Source organism: Podarcis cretensis (assembly GCF_951804945.1).
Source record: "Podarcis cretensis genome assembly, chromosome: 10".
Taxonomy (NCBI): domain Eukaryota; kingdom Metazoa; phylum Chordata; class Lepidosauria; order Squamata; family Lacertidae; genus Podarcis; species Podarcis cretensis.
The window spans coordinates 17,361,366-17,379,336 of NC_137179.1; the positions used below are offsets into that span (position 1 = coordinate 17,361,366).

Genomic DNA, 17,971 nt, shown 5'->3' on the forward strand with positions numbered 1-17,971 from the left:
CCCATTTTGGGCAACAGGCCTGTTATCACCCTCCAATTGAGTTTGCTGTTAGAAGGAAAGATATATACTCAGATATGCATTGCTTCATTCATGTACATATATATATATATATATGAAACCAAGCACCATTGATTAAAATATGGTAGGATGGACAGCAAACTAGGTAAATTAGTTTGGGGGACATTTAATTTAGCAATTGTTACAGCACTCCCATTATAGCTATAACCATACTACAGACGTTGCTACAGGCTGAAAAAGTGGTGAATTGTCTAAGGCCACGGATCAGTCTTGATGGATTTCTAACCCCACAAAGGACAACAAGAAAACCATAACAATTCACGATATGCCTTTGAACAAAGCATCAGAAAAGGGCAGTGGTACCAAGCCTGTTTGCTTTCCATTAGCCTCTGCTTATCAAGCAAGGAGGTCACATTCCCCAGTACTTTGACAGTATCTTGAAAGGCCTTATTGTAAAGGAGTGAGAGTTACATTGCTGTGGAAACTATAACTCAACAAGTTTCCTTTCTATCAGCGTTCCAGCTGATAAGTGCTTCCTTCTTGGATGAAAGACCCATCAAGCGAGTTCACCTTAGAGCCTACCAGGGCCATGAGGCAGACTGAGGCAAGTAGAATCCAAAGGGTGATTCTCAGTACACTTAACAAACTAGAGTTCCCAGGATTCTTGCGGGGGGGGGGGGGGGGACGGACCTGTTCATGTGCTTTAGATATGCTGTAACTGTACTGTGTTAGCCACAAGAGACGGTGAGCCCTGAGCACTAAGCTTCTAATTATTTTCAGTACAATTTGGATCACTTTGGGATTCAATTTTTAATTTAATATTGAACCTCACCCTTCCGCCATCAAAATACTTTATTGATCTCTATCAGAATGCCTTTCTGTCACTACATGTTTCACACACACACACACACACACACACACACACACACACACACAGTCTTGCTGCATCTTGGCAACTAACAGATATATTGCCGGCTGTAATGGACTAGAATCCACTTCATCAAGCATGTGAAGTCTTATCCCCAACTGTGTATCACTTGGCCAATAGGCATACACACTTGGGTATTGGATGGAGGGGAAACCTACCTTTGTACATAGTAGGGCCAAATGGCCATGGGACAGTTTGTGACGGTTCCATGTGCAGCTCCAGTGAATACAAGATAAGCACTACAGTGCCCATTCATTCATAGTGAAATTAATTGGTGATAACCATCTTCCCCTTGCTGAATAACTTGAACCTGCCAAACCTACTCAGCTAAGAAAATGAGAACAAAGGAATACAGGCATTCAGGTTATTATTATTATTTTTAAATCCAGGCTTAGGTTCCGTCCAAGTATCCAAAGTTTTGTTGTTTTCTTTATCTACAAGGAGGCAAAAGAGAAACATGGGCTTAATCTGAAGTGACTCCATGCACGTGACTTGCATTAAAGTTGATCGCTTTTGGGGAATCTGTGTTTGCATCTGGAAGTAGACATTAGTAGCTTAAAACGCAGCTAGGTCGTTCCTTTTCTCGGTTTGGATTGCCGCTGGTTTAGGGGGGAAACTCATCAAAATGTAGCATTTCATAAGAAACAACAGGATAGGTATGGATGGTGTCTACCATCATGTGCACACTGCTCCCTAAATTAGAAGCGAGAGTGCACTAGATGATGCAGAGTAAATGAGAGAACATACACAGCCCTGGGCCATATAGCCACTTAACATGGACAACAGAAATGTATTGCCACCTGGCCTGCAACTGGCTCTAATTTCAAGGGTGGCCAATTAACAAATCACAAAAGAGGATATTGATTTGTACAAAGTATATGTCCAGGAGCAAATTTAGAAATAGTTACTAAAATTTAAATATAAATACCTTCTCGCTGTGGAGAAGACTCGCGATCAGTCTGCTCTCTAGGGGCTAAGTGTTGATGGGCAACTCCAAGGTGCTGCCTGATCTCCCATATCATGATTCTTTATATTTAAGGCACACAGCCCTTCAAAGAGGACTTCTGTCACCCCAGCGGCTTTCTTATTCACAGTTCTCAGCAATGTAAACAGCTGTGGGGCCCTGTCTGAAACTTCTTTTCCTTCGTGCATCTGGGGTTCATTTGTACATTTCATTTCATTGTTCCTCATTTTGAAAAGTGTTTATCAGTTTTTCAGTCTTTTTCTCACAGTGGGAGAAAAAATAAGTACCTCAGCTCCAGGTCTGTAAGGTCAGATCTCTGTTGGTTTCTGCTCTCTTCACTGTGCAGCGAAAGGCTTGTCACAAGACAATGTTTACATTCCACAGAGTTACTGTTGGAGTTTTCCCACGGGAAAAGGAGACTGGATGTGACGTACACTGGTTTCCTGTTTTTCACTGTTCTCACACAGTGTGTTTCTCTCTGAGCTTCAGAGGAGAGAGGATGCCATTTTCTGCTCCGGCAGAGTAAAGATGTTTTTCTGTAATCTACCAGCTTTGAAAATGTAAATAAAGCAATATAGAGCATGTTGGCACGTATTCCTCATCATTCCGCTGTGCACTTGGATGCTACAAATCAACATTTTGGTTATGGGCCCAGAAGACGCAGTCATTGGAATTCCGGAAAAAGGATCGGAATGCAGAGGGACGGATCGGACGGTATCTGCGCGTCAAGATGATTGATGAGGTATGTGCTACTGCTCCGAGCAGCCTGCCAGCTTCTATTTAATGGCTTTATGGCTGGACTTTGAACTTTTATGTCCGTTTGCCGGCTACAGGCAGCGGCTATGCCTATGCTGGGGAAATCGAAAGTAACTTTTGGGCTGAAGCAGCTGCTGATAACAGTGACGCAGCATGATTTAGGGCAGAGAGAAAGCACTTTTGAACTTGCCTTTGGAATGAGGCTTGAAGCAGCAGAGATGCAGCTTGTATAAAGCAGCTTGTTTAAAGCAGCAGAGATGACGCAGAAGGCTAATGCCAGAGTCATGATGGCCCTTCAGGATGCTTGTGGGATTCCCAAGCTCAATAAGAAAAATTATACGGACTGGGTTATCTATGCAGAGGCTATTCTGCGGAAAGAGGGTCTGTTTGAAGTTATTACAGACACCCCCCCAGCTCCAGTTACAGATGCATGGAAGGCTAAAGATTCCAAAGCAAGGGGAACTCTTACATTGATAGTATCCCCAGAAGAGCTCTGTCTATTGCGTGATAAGACCTCAGCCAGAGAAATTTGGGGCGCTTTGAGAGAGGCTCACTTGAGGACAGAAGCTGAATCTTCTATGTTTTATTTTAACAAGCTGCATAAGATGGCTAGCTGCAGAAGGCTGGCTGATGCAAGTGGGGAATCTGATGTCAATCAGCCACATGCTCAGCTCAGAGTAGCCTGTAATACTGCCATGATTCAGAATGAAGCAGATCGCCGGGGTGCTGGCTGCATGGGAAAGGGGGAGTCTTCACAGACGTCATCCCATAGTGCAGTGGAACCACCAGATGGCGCCAAAGCTTTGAAGGCAGTGAAATGCTACTCCTGTGGACGTCTAGGCCATATGAAGAGGGAATGCAAATATCCCAGGGCCAAGACAGAGCAGCGCAGCGGAAGCTCATCGCGTGGAAAAGGCCAGAGCAAAGGCAAAGGTCCGGTGTCCAGGACAACGCAGCACAAAGCAATGGTCTCACGCTTCACTCCAAAAGTTGCAGAGGTCCAGAAGACGTCTAGATCTTTCTTCGTTGTTGATTCAGCGGCAACCCACCACATGTGCAACGATAAGCGACTGTTCGTGTCTTTTACACCGCAGGAAGGTGCGATTCACCAGGCGGATGACCACACAATTCCCAGTAAAGGCTACGGAACTGTTGTTCTTCACAGTTTGGACTTATCGATACAGAATGTACTTTATGTTCCAGATGCTAAACATAATTTGCTCAGCGTTGGACAGCTGAATGAGCGGAACATTGACGTTTCCTTTAAGAACAAAAGGTGCATCATCACAAAGAAAAATGATTATGTATTGTATGCTGAATATGTTGATCGTTTATATGTTTTGTATTATGATGATGTTGTGCAGGATGACACTTGTTGCATTGCAGGTTCTAACAAAAGTTTGCATGCAGAATGTATTCATGATTTTCATCGAAAATTTGGTCATTTGGGTTTTGAGGCAGTATCTAAAATGCCTGCCTTGGTTGAAGGTATGACTATTAAACCCTGCAGGTACCACATGAAGTGCAAGGCATGCGCAGCAAACAAGGTGAAAATGGCTGCGAAAGGTAAGGTGTCTAGTAGGCAAGCTACAGAACCATACCAAATTGTTCATGCTGATTTGGTTGGACCACTAGCACCCTCTTTGGGTGGAAATAGGTACTTCATGGTTCTCATTGATGCATTTTCCAGGTATATTTATGTGTACAATCTCAAGCAGAAATCAGAGGCTTTTCCAAGGTTCAAGGAATTCTGTGCTTGGTTGGAAAATGTGCATGGTAAGAAGGTAAAGACTCTTTTCACAGATCGCGGGGGAGAATTCACTTCTCAGCAGTTTGAAACTTTTCTGTCTGAGAAAGGAATTCAACACGATTTGTCTAGTCCTCGCTCGCCATGGCAGAATGGACTTGCGGAACGGGCAAATCAGACGTTGCTTCAAGGGTTAAAAACCTTGCTGCATGATGCAAATCTTCCAGAGAGTTATTGGGCCGAAGCTCTCTCATGTTTCACTTACAGTTATAATCGCAGGTTATCTTCAGCGATTGGTTGTACCCCCTATGAGAAGATGTTTGGCAAGAAGCCATACATTAAACACATGAAAATTTTTGGTTCTGACATGTGGGTTCACTCACCACAAAACTCCAAGTTAGACAAGCGTGGTTTGCATGGTATCTTTCTAGGTTATGAGAAAGGTTCTTACAGAATAAGGATGACTGACTCTAAGACTATTAAGCTCACAAGAAGTGTTGAGTACAATGCCAAGTGGGGGGAGAATGTGGGAATTTTCCAATGTTACCCTGATGACAGTGATGAGACTGAGGATAGTCAAAAGCAACCACAACCACCCACACCCACTGATGAAAGTGCTGATTCTGAGTCTGAAACTGAATCGGGTGATTCAGAGGATTTCAAGAGTGCGAAAGCCTCTATGCGACCCTCTGAAAGCTCTGATCAGGAATTGGAGGAACCATTGTTCACAATAGGTCGCTTTTCTCCTAAGAAGGAAGAGGAGAGTGTTGAAGACTTAAGGCTAATTCGCAGGTCACAAAGAGCCACAAAAGGCAGACCTCCAAAGAGATTTGCTGATGAGTTTGCTAAGATAGCAGTAACAGCTGTTAAAAGCTCCAAGAAGGTATTTGAACCTTCAAGTTTTCAAGAAATCCAGGATTTGGATTCAAAGGAAGCTGAGCCATGGTTAAATGCCATGAAGGCTGAGCTTGATTCCTTGGAAAGGAACAAAACATGGGAACTAGTTCCAGTAGTTCCAGGAATGAAACTGCTTGGAAGCAAATGGGTCTTCAAAGCGAAGACTGATCAAAATGGTAAGATAGTCAGACACAAAGCCAGATTGGTAGCCAGAGGTTTTGCACAGGTACCAGGTGAAGACTATCACGAGACCTACTCACCCACAGTGAGGTATGAGAGCATTAGGCTTATGCTCAAGCTAGCTGCAGAGGAGAATTTACACATTAGTCACCACGATGTGAATACAGCTTTTCTGTACGGATCTCTAAATGAATCACTTTATATGCTTCCACCTGATGGCGTACAGGTAAAACAGGGATTTGTTTGTGCTCTGAAAAAGTCCCTTTATGGTCTCAAACAAAGTGCACGGTGTTGGCACACAAAACTCACTGAAGTATTGTTTTCTCTAGGTTTTCAGCAAGGGAAAGCTGATCCATGTGTATTTGTCAAAGAGGAGGGGCAAAAGAAACTGTATTGTTTGTTTTATGTTGATGATCTTTTATTCTTTTGGAAAGATGTCACAATGTACAATAACGCCCTAGCTCAACTGAAAGAACACTTTGACATGAAAGATCTTGGTGAGGTAAACAACTACCTATCTCTGGAAATAGAGAGAGATCAAGATGGTAACATTCTAGTACACCAGTCACAGAAAATTGCTGATGTGTTAAGCAAACTAAACCTGATGGATGCTAACCCTGTAGACACACCGATGATAACAGGTTATCAGGTAGATGACACTGAAGAAGCATTTTCTGACACTACACTGTACAGAAGTGTGCTAGGCAAGCTAAACTTTATTGCCAGATGTTCAAGACCAGACATTGCTGTTAGCTGTAATTTGCTAAGCAGACAAGTCAACAATCCTACTGTTAAGGATTGGAAAGCTCTGAAACGCATAGCGCGGTATTTGAAAGGCACTATGCATTACAGGCTGAGATTTAACAATCAGAAGTCTGGTGGTCTTGAGATATTTGCAGATGCAAGTTTTGGAAGTGACACTACAGACAGGAAAAGCACGTCTGGAGTTTGCTACATGTACAATCAGGGTCTTTTTGATTGGTCATGCAAGAAGCAAACAACAGTTAGCTTAAGTACTTGTGAAGCTGAACTGAATGCACTGTCTTATTCACTTAAGGATTGTGAATGGTTGTTACAATTGTGCAAAGACATGAAAATTCCTGTCAAATGTCCAATCCAGGTTTACCAGGACAACAAAGCATGTTTGGCTTTGCTGAATTCTGAAGGTTGTAAGCAAAGCACGAAGCACTTGCAACTGAAGGTGCAACATGCTAGGGAACGTATTCAGAAGGGACTCGTAACGGTGTCCTATATGCCAGGTAATGAAATTCCTGCTGATGTATTGTCCAAGATTGTATCAAGGGATCAACACTGTACCTATGTGCAGAAGTTGGGTTTGTACTGATATTGTACGAACACGCTGCCCAGTGGTGTTCACAGAAAGGGGGAGGATGTTGGTTTCTGCTCTCTTCACTGTGCAGCGAAAGGCTTGTCACAAGACAATGTTTACATTCCACAGAGTTACTGTTGGAGTTTTCCCACGGGAAAAGGAGACTGGATGTGACGTACACTGGTTTCCTGTTTTTCACTGTTCTCACACAGTGTGTTTCTCTCTGAGCTTCAGAGGAGAGAGGATGCCATTTTCTGCTCCGGCAGAGTAAAGATGTTTTTCTGTAATCTACCAGCTTTGAAAATGTAAATAAAGCAATATAGAGCATGTTGGCACGTATTCCTCATCATTCCGCTGTGCACTTGGATGCTACAAATCAACAATCTCCACCCGCAGTCCACTTGCTCTCCCAGGGACAAGATTACACTCTAGGTCAGCTTTCACCAACCTCTTGTCCTCATAGCTGTCAACCTTCCCTTTTTTTGTGGGAAATTCCCTTATTCCCACTGCTATCCCGGATTGTTAGATATCCCGTAGACTGTCTCCGGGACAGGTGAGGCTGCTGATCCCTTATTTTTGAGGCTCCCCGGGACAGATGAGGCTGAAGATCCCTTATTTTCGAGGCTGCTGATCCCTTATTTTCAAACCTGAAAGCTGACAGCTTGCCCTCCTGATGTTTTGGAATACATCAGAAGTTCAAAAACTCTGGAGGGCATCAGGTTGGTGAGCACTGGAGGGAATCATTTCGCTGTAAGCTGCTGTAACAGCTTTATGAGCAATTCCACGAATTTTTATTTAGTGCCATTTTCTTCAGATCCAAATGTTCCTTATTTCCATATTGCAGGTGTGTGCTGCGTCCTCCTGTCGCTTAATTGCCATGTCAATTTCTCCATGAGGGTGACCTGCCACACTTGTTCATGACAGCCTCAGATTGTGTTCCTAGACACTGAGGATGTTTTAGAATGACCGGGTGTGGGGCGGGGTGGAGGGGAGGGGAGACTCCACTTGTAACATCTGAAGGGTTGTTTGCATTAGCCAAATGGATATACCCCTTAATAAGAAATAAAGGCTTTACACGAAATGGTGTAAAATAATTTAAAAGGCAAAGGAAACAGAAGATGTAGTGAAATGATCAAAATATAGATACAGTTTTGAAAAGAAATGTATACAATAAAATTGCATGTAGGCTTGGGTAAACAAAAATAAATGTTTTACCAGGCATCGAAAACAGTATAACCAAGGTGCCTGCCTTAAACTGTACACTTTACATAGATTGTGCACATTCTGAGAAACTGCACATGTGTACAGATCAATAATTCATACACCGGTTGTTCATGTGATGTGAACACCCATGATTGATTGGCTGAGGTACATAATAAGAATATTTATGTATTTGCTTTTATACTAATTATTAGTTACATCCCTCCTTTCCTCAAAGAAGCTCAAAATGGTGTACATGGTTCTCCCGCTTTTCTTCCTCACAACATCCCTGTGAGGCAGATTTTTCTAGTCCTAACTCTGCGAGAGGAGGGGAGAATTAAGGGCAGATCCTGTGGCTGGTTCTTTAGCCCTTGCTTGCTTCAATTCACACACACACACACACCCTTTTTTAAAGTTGCTTACATGGCTACAACGGGGCAGCAAAACTGAGGTTGAGCTGTGTATGTTGTTTTTTTTTTTAAAAAAAGAGGAATCCCAAACCACGAATGCTCTGAGCCTCAGACTAAACACAGCCTGCTAGAGACAGGTATCAAAAATGGAGAGAGAAAGAGCCTTTCAATTCTCATCTATTTTAAAAGTATTCTGCTTGACTTAATGTCTCTGCTTCAGCAAGAAGTTAGGCCAGCCTTGTGTACAGCCAAAAGCAGTACAGTAAGCAGCTCTTTATTCAACAGCTGTCCTTGCTTGCCCTCAGCTTTCTGGAAGCTTACCCCTCGCAATTGAAATTTTCCACTCTGCAGCGAGATGGTGTGCTGTCCACTTCTAGGGAGGAATTATTCAGTGTGCAAAGATGATGTATGGAAGGGATGAGCAATCCATAACAATTATTATTATTGTTTCTTGCTGGGATCCCCATCAATTAAGGGTGGAAGCTATGCTAATTGGGGGAGTTCAGAATGTTAACAGCAGAGGGTTCTGCAAAGAGTTAAAATGCAAATATATTGTTAACCTCTATCTCTGCGCTATGTGAGATCCCAGGGTTTGTGTTTCCTGTGGGACAATAAGGCACAGTGGGATCTGTGGTGCCTTTAGGATATATGGTTTATTTACACATATATACAGCCTGAAGCCTAGATGGAGAGGAATCCAGAGCATCGCCTCCCAAGTGATGCTCTGCCGTGTTGGACATCATGGATAATTTCAGCCACAAAAGTTGGTGAGTGGGAAACATCCACAAGCAGTGGTTTTGAACAAGCACTGGTCACGTTGTGACTGCTTGGTAGCAGCTTGGTAGCTCTCGTCACATGGAGAATTGGTCATGTGTGGTCTCTGAGCATGTGAAAAGATGAGCATTCCTGTGGCCCTAGTTCCATCTGTTTCTCAGCAGTATGGAAGCTGGCTCATCATGTGGCTGAAAGTACCATATGAGACATGGTTCACTGTCTACCGTGTGGCATTGGAAGCCACAGAGTTGTAAGTCAACTATAGACAGAAAATATGAAAAGAAAAGACGAAACATACTGCATACGAACATGTTAAATAGAAAAACAAAATGTAGTGTGGCAATATGAAAATCTTCCATTCAGACAAGATGTGCAAGTACTCTCACACTGTGATCCGAAACATGTTTACTCAGAAGTAAGCCCTACTGAAGTCAGTGAAGTTTACTTCACAGTAACAGTGCTTTGATTTTCTTCTGGCAGGGTGCTTATTTCTTTAACTAAAGCATGGCAGGCGGGAATTCATCAGGTAAAGCTAACATTGCATTTCATGCTCAAAGTTTCATTCACTGAAATGCTGATTGTCCTGAAGCTGTCAAAAGCAGAGGAGTCCTGTCCAAAATATATTTAAAAAGGCAATCCTAGTTATTAAAGCTTTATTCCCATTTTATATAATTTCTGTTTTGAAAAGGCATATGGCTCCCTTTCCATCTAAGAAGGCTGTTGTGATCATAAACTGGGCCAAATATAAACGGTGACTTTCAGTGATTCCTCAGGATAGGTTAGGAAAGCAATAACACAAACTAGGAACAGCAGGGACTAGCACCTTAATAACCCACTATGGAGAATTAAATCTACCTGTGAAAAGGGCTATCTCGCTCTTCTTTCTTTGTTTTGTTTAGAGTAGTTAGCTTGTTTTTATTATACTGTATTATGAAATGTCTTAATAAAATCTTACTTTAAAAAGAAAGCAAGTGAGAGAATTAAATCTGAGTAAGAGCTTTGCTACTAATAGACCAGTAGCAAACAGAGCACAGGTGAGAAGCAATGTCATTCTCACCCTCTATCAGGGTTCCTTATTTGACATATTCCACCTGTCTTCTATTCCTAACTGATTGGGGAAAGAATGCTACTATTTTCATTGGTTCTCTTGACCTTACCCTGACTCCAGGACATCATCACAGTTATTTAAAAGGGGAACTGTATGGGTGACTAGTGTGCTCTTTTGGTGGTTTTCCCCTACAGGTAAGAGGGTTAGTAAAAAGGGTTTGGGATTGTGATAGGTGTGCATGGTGCATTGTTTTGAAAGTGTGTCCCATTTGCTTTCAGTCTGTGAAGGTGTTTGTTGCCAGGCTCTGTATGGCTGTTGATCTTTTTGGCTTATTTCTGGGGGAAAGAAAGGAAATATAAGTAAGCTGAGAGCAGCAGCTTCCGCTCTGCAGATGCAAAGCAAGAGAGCCAAGCCTTCTTTCCTAATGCTGTAGAGTGGCAGTCTTTAGCAATGAGAACTTAAAAAGAAATGTAGGAAATTATAAATGTCTTAATAAGTGGTTATGTTGCAACACTTCCTTGTGCTGATGTGGTCCTTTATTCAAAAATAGATCTTGCTGAGTTAACTGGAACTTGGTGATAATATCTTAGTATGGTCACTTAGCACTACAGTCTGCTTGGCATGCACAAGATCCCAGGTTTGAACCCCAGAAGTTCCAGGCAGGAAGAGCAGTGTACCACAGGGCTTCCTAATGCAGCACCTGTGTGAATCAGTGTGCCTGTTCCTGCAAGGCACAAATGAAAGATGTCAGTAAGAATCTCCTCAAAAGATATTCAGTATAAAGCTGTTTGTTACTTTTGCGTGGTTCCTCTTTGCATTGGGTCAGTCTCTTTGACATCAAATACGTCCTCATAAACATGCCCACTTTTCATTTGGTGCTAGAATTGGCTGATACAGATCATTTCGTGATCCTGTCTCTTCTGCTGTTTTAGATGCTGCAGCCATTTTGTGTCGTGCCACACCTTTGCAGCAGCCATTTTGTTCTATGCCCTATAGTAGCCATTTTGTGACTGGGGATCATGGCACGTTCTCAAAGTTCCAGGTGTGCCCAATGGCCCAAAAAGGTTGGTGACCCCAGGTGTAGACACTATTAAGTGAGATGGACCAGTGTTCCAAGTTGCACAGACCTATTCCCATTTGGGGAATAGTCCTCTCCGCTTAAGAGAGAACTGGGGTGTCATCTTTTTCAGCATTGTAGTGATGGGTTTCGTGAGCTGCTAGCTACAAACATTTCTGTTTTAGGAGTTTCACTTAAGTTCTTAAAGAGATAAGAGCCAAAACTCAAATGAGAGTGACTTGTCTTGTTCAGTACTTGTTAGGCCAATGCAACTCTTCTGTGGCAAATTAACTGTTGACCTCCTTTTCCAGCTCTTGCTAGTTGCAGTGCCAAGTTATGTCTTCCAGCAGTCAAGGAAATATGTCTTCCCATGACAAGATGCAGGAGGCATCTGCACAGGAGGAGGTGAGTTCGGAAAAATGGGCTGTGAACAAGTCTATGCAATGAACAGCCTCCAAAATGCATTATTGCATGTTTTGTACAAAGTGTTTTAAACGACGAGTGTAGGTTAGTCCTAGCTCAAATTGGTTTTGCAGGGCTACACAGGTTGTATGTACCACACTCTGATGAAATATTTCCTCCCTGTGTAGAATGTCTTGAGAAGAGTAGTCAGCATGCCATTGGTTAGCTCTGCCTATGACATGGCTGCGAACGCCTACAACTCTACCAAGGGCAGCCACCCCTATGTGAAGTCTGTCTGTGATGCTGCCGAGAAGGGCATGAAGACCCTGAAAGAAGTGGCGGTCAGCACTGCTCAACCTATCCTGACTAAACTTGAACCCCAGAGTAAGTCAAGAGCAGACTTCTAAGCAAGCTTGTCCAACAGTGTAGGCGAAATACCAGGGACAAAAATACCTATTGATGCAATGTCCATGGAGTAACTTCCTGCTTAATAAGTGGAGGTGGTTTGCATGTTCAGATTATATCATGAGATATATTGCATGCATGGGTGTCCATAGGAATTTTTCCATGGGAGCAAAGTAAATGCTTTAAAATAAAATAAAATTGAGAACTGGTCTACCATTTCTAGCAACTGAGTAGTGGTGAAATTCAGGTAGCCTGTGTCCTTGATACTTCCTTCGGTGCTACTGGACTGGAACTCCGTCACTGTGGGGCATGTATGAATGTGTAACATCATGGAGAGCTCTTAGCTGTGCTTGAAAACTGGTGACATTGCCCTGGTTTCTGCACCCGCCTTCTCTACTTATCCCAGCTGCATTCATGGCAGCTTCCCATCCCTGGGGTGAGGCTTTCAAATTGCCCTTACAAATCTAGAAAGGTTCTAGAATAATAAGGCCAGCCTCTTAAAGTTGCAACCCTCTTAAAAACTGCAAAAGGTGTGTTTGTAGATGGGAAAGTTAAAGCTTGTGAAAATGAAGACTTGGAAATACACTGGGTTTCTCATATTGGCATAGTAGAAAGCAATAAGATAACAATCTTCTGTATTTGTAGTTGCAGCAGCAAATGAGTATGCTTCCCGGGGCTTGGATGCCCTGGAAGAGAAGCTGCCAATTCTTCAGATGTCAGCTGATAAGGTAAGCTGTGGTGCAGCTAGGTTGGGACCTTAGGAGCCAAAGTCCAGGGAGGCAGAGATAATGTCAGGCCTGTTTTCCATGGCCCTTATTAGCACCTGGGCATCTTCTCTTCTTATTTCAAGAACATTTTCTAGTCAAGTAACAAGTCAGCCCAAGTATGCACATGATTACATGTGCTTGCTCTTATTATTTTCACTTTCAATAAATATTATCCTTCCGTACAAGATAAGGGCATGGTTCTGTTACATTGCCGGCGAGTATTTGTATGGAAACGACGTGTGGTTTCTCGCTGCCTCGCAGGTTGCTTCTGACACCAAGGAGATGGTGTCGTCCAAAGTGGCAAACGCTAAGGACGCCATTGCCGGCAAGCTGTCTGGAGTTGTAGGCATGACGAAAGAAGCTGTGCAGGATGGCATGGAAGCAACCAAGTCTGCTATTGGCCAGAGTCTGACCACCGTTATGGAATCCAGAATGGGCCAGATAGCTGTCAGTGGTGCTGAGGCAATGCTTGGCAGATCTGAAGACCTGATAGATGAATATCTCCCCATAACAGATGAAGAACTGGGTATGTAACTTAAAAATCAATGACCTCTTTCCTAAAGAAGTCAAGGAGAAGCAGAGTTCAATGCCAGTTATGTAAATATATTGCAAGAGGTTTTAAAAAGCCATTCCAAACAGAAATGTTTTCATTACCTGCCTAAAATGCTAGAGAAGGGACTAGTCTTGCCTCCTTTTTTTTGGGGGGGGGGTGTTACCACAGATAAGGCCCTGTTTCATGTTCCCATCAACCAAACTACTTTAGTTGGTAGGGCATCTAACAAGGCCTCTGAAGATCTCAACCTGCAGGCAGGTATATACAGAAGGAAACAGTCTTTCAGATATCTGTTCAATGGGTCAATGTGTCTGGCTGTTCGCCATAAGGTTGATGGTTTGAGCCCACCCAGGGACACCCGTAGACAGGATTGTTGCATTGCAGGGGGTTGGACTACATAACCCTGGGGGGGGGATCCCTTCCAACTCTACAGCTTTTTGATTCTATAAACTGGTAGGAAATCTGTTTCAGTGTGTAATTGTAATGGGATGACTCTTGACTCTTTCAAGCAGCAGGGCATTGGTGCAACGGCTGGTGTTTGGGGTGAGGGAAGGAGAGCAGCAGGGTTGCTTTTCAATCTCTCCCCATCTGACTTCAGTTTGGACAGGAAACCTCAAATGTAAAAGCCCGCAAGACATTGTGCAGTTATCTGGGGATTACTGTGTTGTTCATATCTTCATCATTGGGACCCACATTGTACTCCCCTCCTCCAAATCTACAGCTGCATGCCTTGCACTGAACAATAGAAACTGTGCTATGAAAATGTAGCTTTCCACTAGGCACCGAAATACGGTATTGTATGCGGCAGCGATTGGAAAACACACTTTGTGCACCAGCCCTTGCCTTCAAATGTGAATTTAGCAATCAGTTCCTAGATTCCCTGCCATGGTACCCCTTCAAATGGGCAGTGAAACTTTCCTTCCCTACACATGATTCATGGGGCTGCCCTTGAAGCTGTCCCAGAAACTCCAGCGGGTGCAGAATGCTGCAGCGAGGCTCCTCACGGGGTCTCTGCCATGGGAGCATATTCACCCAGTGCTTTTCAAGCTGCACTGGCTCCCAGTGGAGTACAGGGTCAGATTTAAGGTGCTGCTTTTGACCTTTAAAGCCCTTCACGGCCTAGGACCCTCGTACCTACGGGACCGCCTCTCCCGGTATGCCCCACGGAGAGCCTTAAGGTCCATAAATAGCAACACCCTAGTGGTCCCGGGCCCTAAGGAAGTTAGATTGGCTTCAACCAGAGCCAGGGCCTTTTCAACTCTGGCTCCGGCCTGGTGGAACGCTCTGCCTCATGAGACCAGGGCCCTGCAGGATCTGATTTCTTTCCGCAGGGCATGTAAGACAGAGTTGTTCCGCCTGGCCTTTGGCTTGGAGCCAATTTGATTCCCTCCCTCCCCACCCCCCTCTCTCTCTCTCTCTCTCTTTTTCTTTTCCTTCTCCTCCTGCGATGAGGCTACATTTTAATATTTTAATGTTCCATTATTTTAATGTTGTATTTTATTTTTGTTTTTAAGTTGTAATCATTCTTCTTGTTCTTATTATTGTTTGCAAGCCGCTCTGAGCCCGGCCTTGGCTGGGGAGGGTGGGGTATAAATAAAAAATTATTATTATTATTACTAAAGGAGCATGAGACATCAAGGCTGCCCCCTGCTGAATCCACTGTGGTCTTCTCTTCCTTAGCTGAGATTACAGCAGCTGCAAAGGATGGCAATGTGGTTCCGGTGCAGCAGTGTGAGCAGCAGGAATATCTGGTGCGCTTGGGCTCCCTTTCAAGCAGACTCCGCCAAAGGGCCTACTTGCACGCTGTGGCGAAGATCAGACGAGCCAGGCAAAGGATCCACGAGTCTCTCTCCCAGCTCCAGCAGATAATTCACATGGTATGAGCTTGGTCTCCCCTTTTAAGACTGTCCTGTGCCACTGCAAATCGCCCTTTTAATTATAGAAAAGCACCTGAGCAATCAAATATTTTAAAGCTGCAATTTCAGAGTCCATGTTTTCTTTAAATGGAATGGAATTTGACTCCCAAGGGGAACCTTGCTTAGTTTATGGTATTTGGGTGGGGGGACATTTGGCCCTCTAGACGTTGCTGAACCACAACTCCTGTCATGGCTATTGGCCATGACTTGGTGGGGCTGATGGGAATTGTAGCTCAGCAAGCATCTGGGAAGCTAGAGGTTTTCCACACCTGCACTATATGAACTTTGGCGCTTATATGCAAGGGATGCATAGTCCAGGTTATGTGATACTGGACCCTTTGGGAGTTTCCCAAATGCAAATTTGTGGCAAGCACTTATATGGGGCTTAAGGTGTGGGTGTGGGAAACCTGTAGCTCCTCCAGTGGTTTCTTAGACTACACCTCCCATCATTCCTGACTAGGCTAAGCTCATAATTCATGGGTTCCCCATCCCTGAGCTGAGGAATGCTCTATTAGCTTTGTGTACACACACACATACACACATATCTCTTTAGAAATCTCAAAGGGCCCTTGAAGGAATGAAGCTTACACTGATGTTTCCATCTGATGCCTTTTGATATTCTTCTGACTTGGATAACTTATCCAGAAAAGATGGGTGACAAATTGCAAGGCAAAACAAGGATAGGGAACCTCTGGTCCTCCAGATGTTCAGCTCTCTTCAGCCCCAGCCAGCATGGCCAACAGTCAAGGGCAAGTTGAGATGTGTTCCAGCAACACCAGGAGAGCCACAGTTTTCCCATCCATCATAGAGGGAGTTCCATAGATGGTATTGCTTCAACCTTGTTCCAACACACTTGGGTAAACGTATCCTGGGGAAAGTAGACTTGTTACATAATCTAGTCACCAGCATAGTAGGAACCAATATCTCCAAATTTCAGCCACTTGCCATTTGTTTCTATTAGCAAAAAGGGAGCCGAAAAAACCACAATGACCGCTCCCCACTTAAAACGGGGGGCGCCCTTTGCGGGGACGCGTGCAGCCCTGGATCTGGAGTGGCCCCATCAGCATAGGCTTTGCCTTCCCTCAGGTGGGATACCTGGAGGTCCCCGCCTACCCCAGTGAGTTGTCCAATCCCACCTGGGGGAAGCGTTGCCAGGGAAACCAGGCCAGGTAGGGGGAGGGATTACCAAAAAACCCCTATAGTAACATAATTGGCTTTTTAAAAGTGCTATGTAGCTTTTTGAACCAGAGGCCCAAGGAAGCCATTCCTGACACCACACACAGAGATTTGTCTGGGGGGGGGGGCACACTTTACCCAGCTTATTTGAATTTGGCCATGTTGACTACTTAGTTCCTGTTGAAAGTTAAACTAGTGTGTGTTGTTCCCCTCCAGATTGAATACATGAAACAAGGTGTGGGACAGACCTTTCATGAGGGTGAAAAGAAGCTTAGCCAGATGTTGATCGAATGGAACAAGGCAAACCCAGAAGCAAAGGATAACAAAGATATGGTGCAGCTAGAGGTATGTCTTTGCAATGGTTTTGCCTGTCCCCGTTAGGAAATACAGCTTGTCAGTAATGGCTTGCTTGTCTCAACAGGTAGAAAGCCAAACCCTGACAATGTTTCAGTACCTGATCCATCGTCTGCAGACCGTTAGCCAAACCCTGGTGTCCAGCATCCAAGGATTCCCTTCTAGCCTGGAGGATAAGGTGCAGAAAGTTGGCCAAAGCACTGGAGAACTTCATGCTGCCGCTTCCACGGTCAGATCCTTCCAGGACCTCTCCAGCACCCTCCTGGCCCAGAGCCGCCAGACAGTGCAGAAAGCGCAAGAATACGTGGATGAGCTGCTGGAATATGTCACTCACAACACCCCTCTCTCCTGGCTGGTGGGGCCTTTCGTGCTCTCTGGCAAGCTGCCTGCTGAAGTTTCAGAACCAGCAGATTAAGGCAAGACCTCTTGCAACAAGCCTGCTATGCACTCTTTTTGCTCTAGATGTCAGCACTGTATTTTGATAACTTCGTGGCAGGTGAGCCCTGTACAGTGTAGAAGAAGAGCATCTTTGTGCTGGCTGAACTCTCAGAATTGTAAATATCCAAAACAGTCACTTTATTTATTTAATATTTCAAAATGTTGTAGAGCAAAGCTGCTAATATTGAAGTGGTGGTAATTAAATAATGGTCAAAACTGGTATAGTTGGGAACCCTGCTGTCGCTGCCCCATAGGAACAATGCATGACTTGTAGTTGTCAAATCCTGTGAATTGTCTTGCTTTTGGGGGAAAGTGTTTAAAGAAGGCCAAATAAACACTGCTGCATTCCAACACCGGTCTCCAGTGTCTCTCTGGCTGCTGGGGACAAAACAAAGCCCAAATTTGTTTGCCAGGTGCTGCTGTAAGGTGCTCAGCAAACTGGGACATAATAAAACAAATGAGAGGGGTCTCTTCTAAAAGATTAGCGGCATGGCCTTTTGTAGAATATTGGTAGCCAGCTTGTGACTTACAAGCCACAGACAGCCTCCCATACTCCCCTCCCCCCCCAACAGGGTGCCCTACTGCAGGTGGAGAGCAAAAATTGACGGACAGGTAGGCATTCCTGAACATGTGTAGGCCAGTCATGGCATG

The 17,971-nt window shown here is 44.1% G+C and overlaps 1 protein-coding gene across 8 annotated transcripts; it reads left to right on the forward strand.

Annotated features, from left to right (window-relative positions):
- The first annotated feature begins 980 nt into the window (after window positions 1-980).
- LOC307226077 (perilipin-3-like) lies at window positions 981-17,671 on the forward strand. 8 transcript variants are annotated; one of them, XR_013843317.1, is made up of 9 exons: window positions 10,738-11,316; window positions 11,621-11,714; window positions 11,900-12,095; window positions 12,762-12,844; window positions 13,145-13,409; window positions 15,117-15,313; window positions 16,745-16,873; window positions 16,950-17,544; window positions 17,575-17,671. XR_013843317.1 is itself a non-coding variant. In XM_079994491.1 (8 exons), the coding sequence occupies exons 2-8, from the start codon at window positions 11,646-11,648 to the stop codon at window positions 17,295-17,297; spliced, it is 1,287 nt and encodes a 428-aa protein (XP_079850617.1). In that variant the 5' UTR covers window positions 981-1,309; window positions 11,621-11,645; the 3' UTR covers window positions 17,298-17,671. The 8 variants fall into 8 exon arrangements, 7 of the variants coding, with proteins under 7 accessions (XP_079850617.1, XP_079850616.1, XP_079850618.1 ...); XM_079994491.1 differs by lacking the exon at window positions 10,738-11,316 and adding an exon at window positions 981-1,309 and having other exon boundaries at window positions 16,950-17,671; XM_079994490.1 differs by lacking the exon at window positions 10,738-11,316 and adding an exon at window positions 7,577-7,664 and having other exon boundaries at window positions 16,950-17,671.
- Window positions 17,672-17,971: the final 300 nt, after the last annotated feature.

Bases quoted from the DNA above. Each gene is read 5' to 3' on its own strand.
- LOC307226077 (XM_079994491.1), top strand. From the start codon at position 11,646: ATGTCTTCCAGCAGTCAAGGAAATATGTCTTCCCATGACAAGATGCAG. The intron at 11,715-11,899 runs GTGAGTTCGGAA...CTCCCTGTGTAG, and splicing joins AGGCATCTGCACAGGAGGAG to AATGTCTTGAGAAGAGTAGT. The intron at 13,410-15,116 runs GTATGTAACTTA...TCTCTTCCTTAG, and splicing joins CATAACAGATGAAGAACTGG to CTGAGATTACAGCAGCTGCA.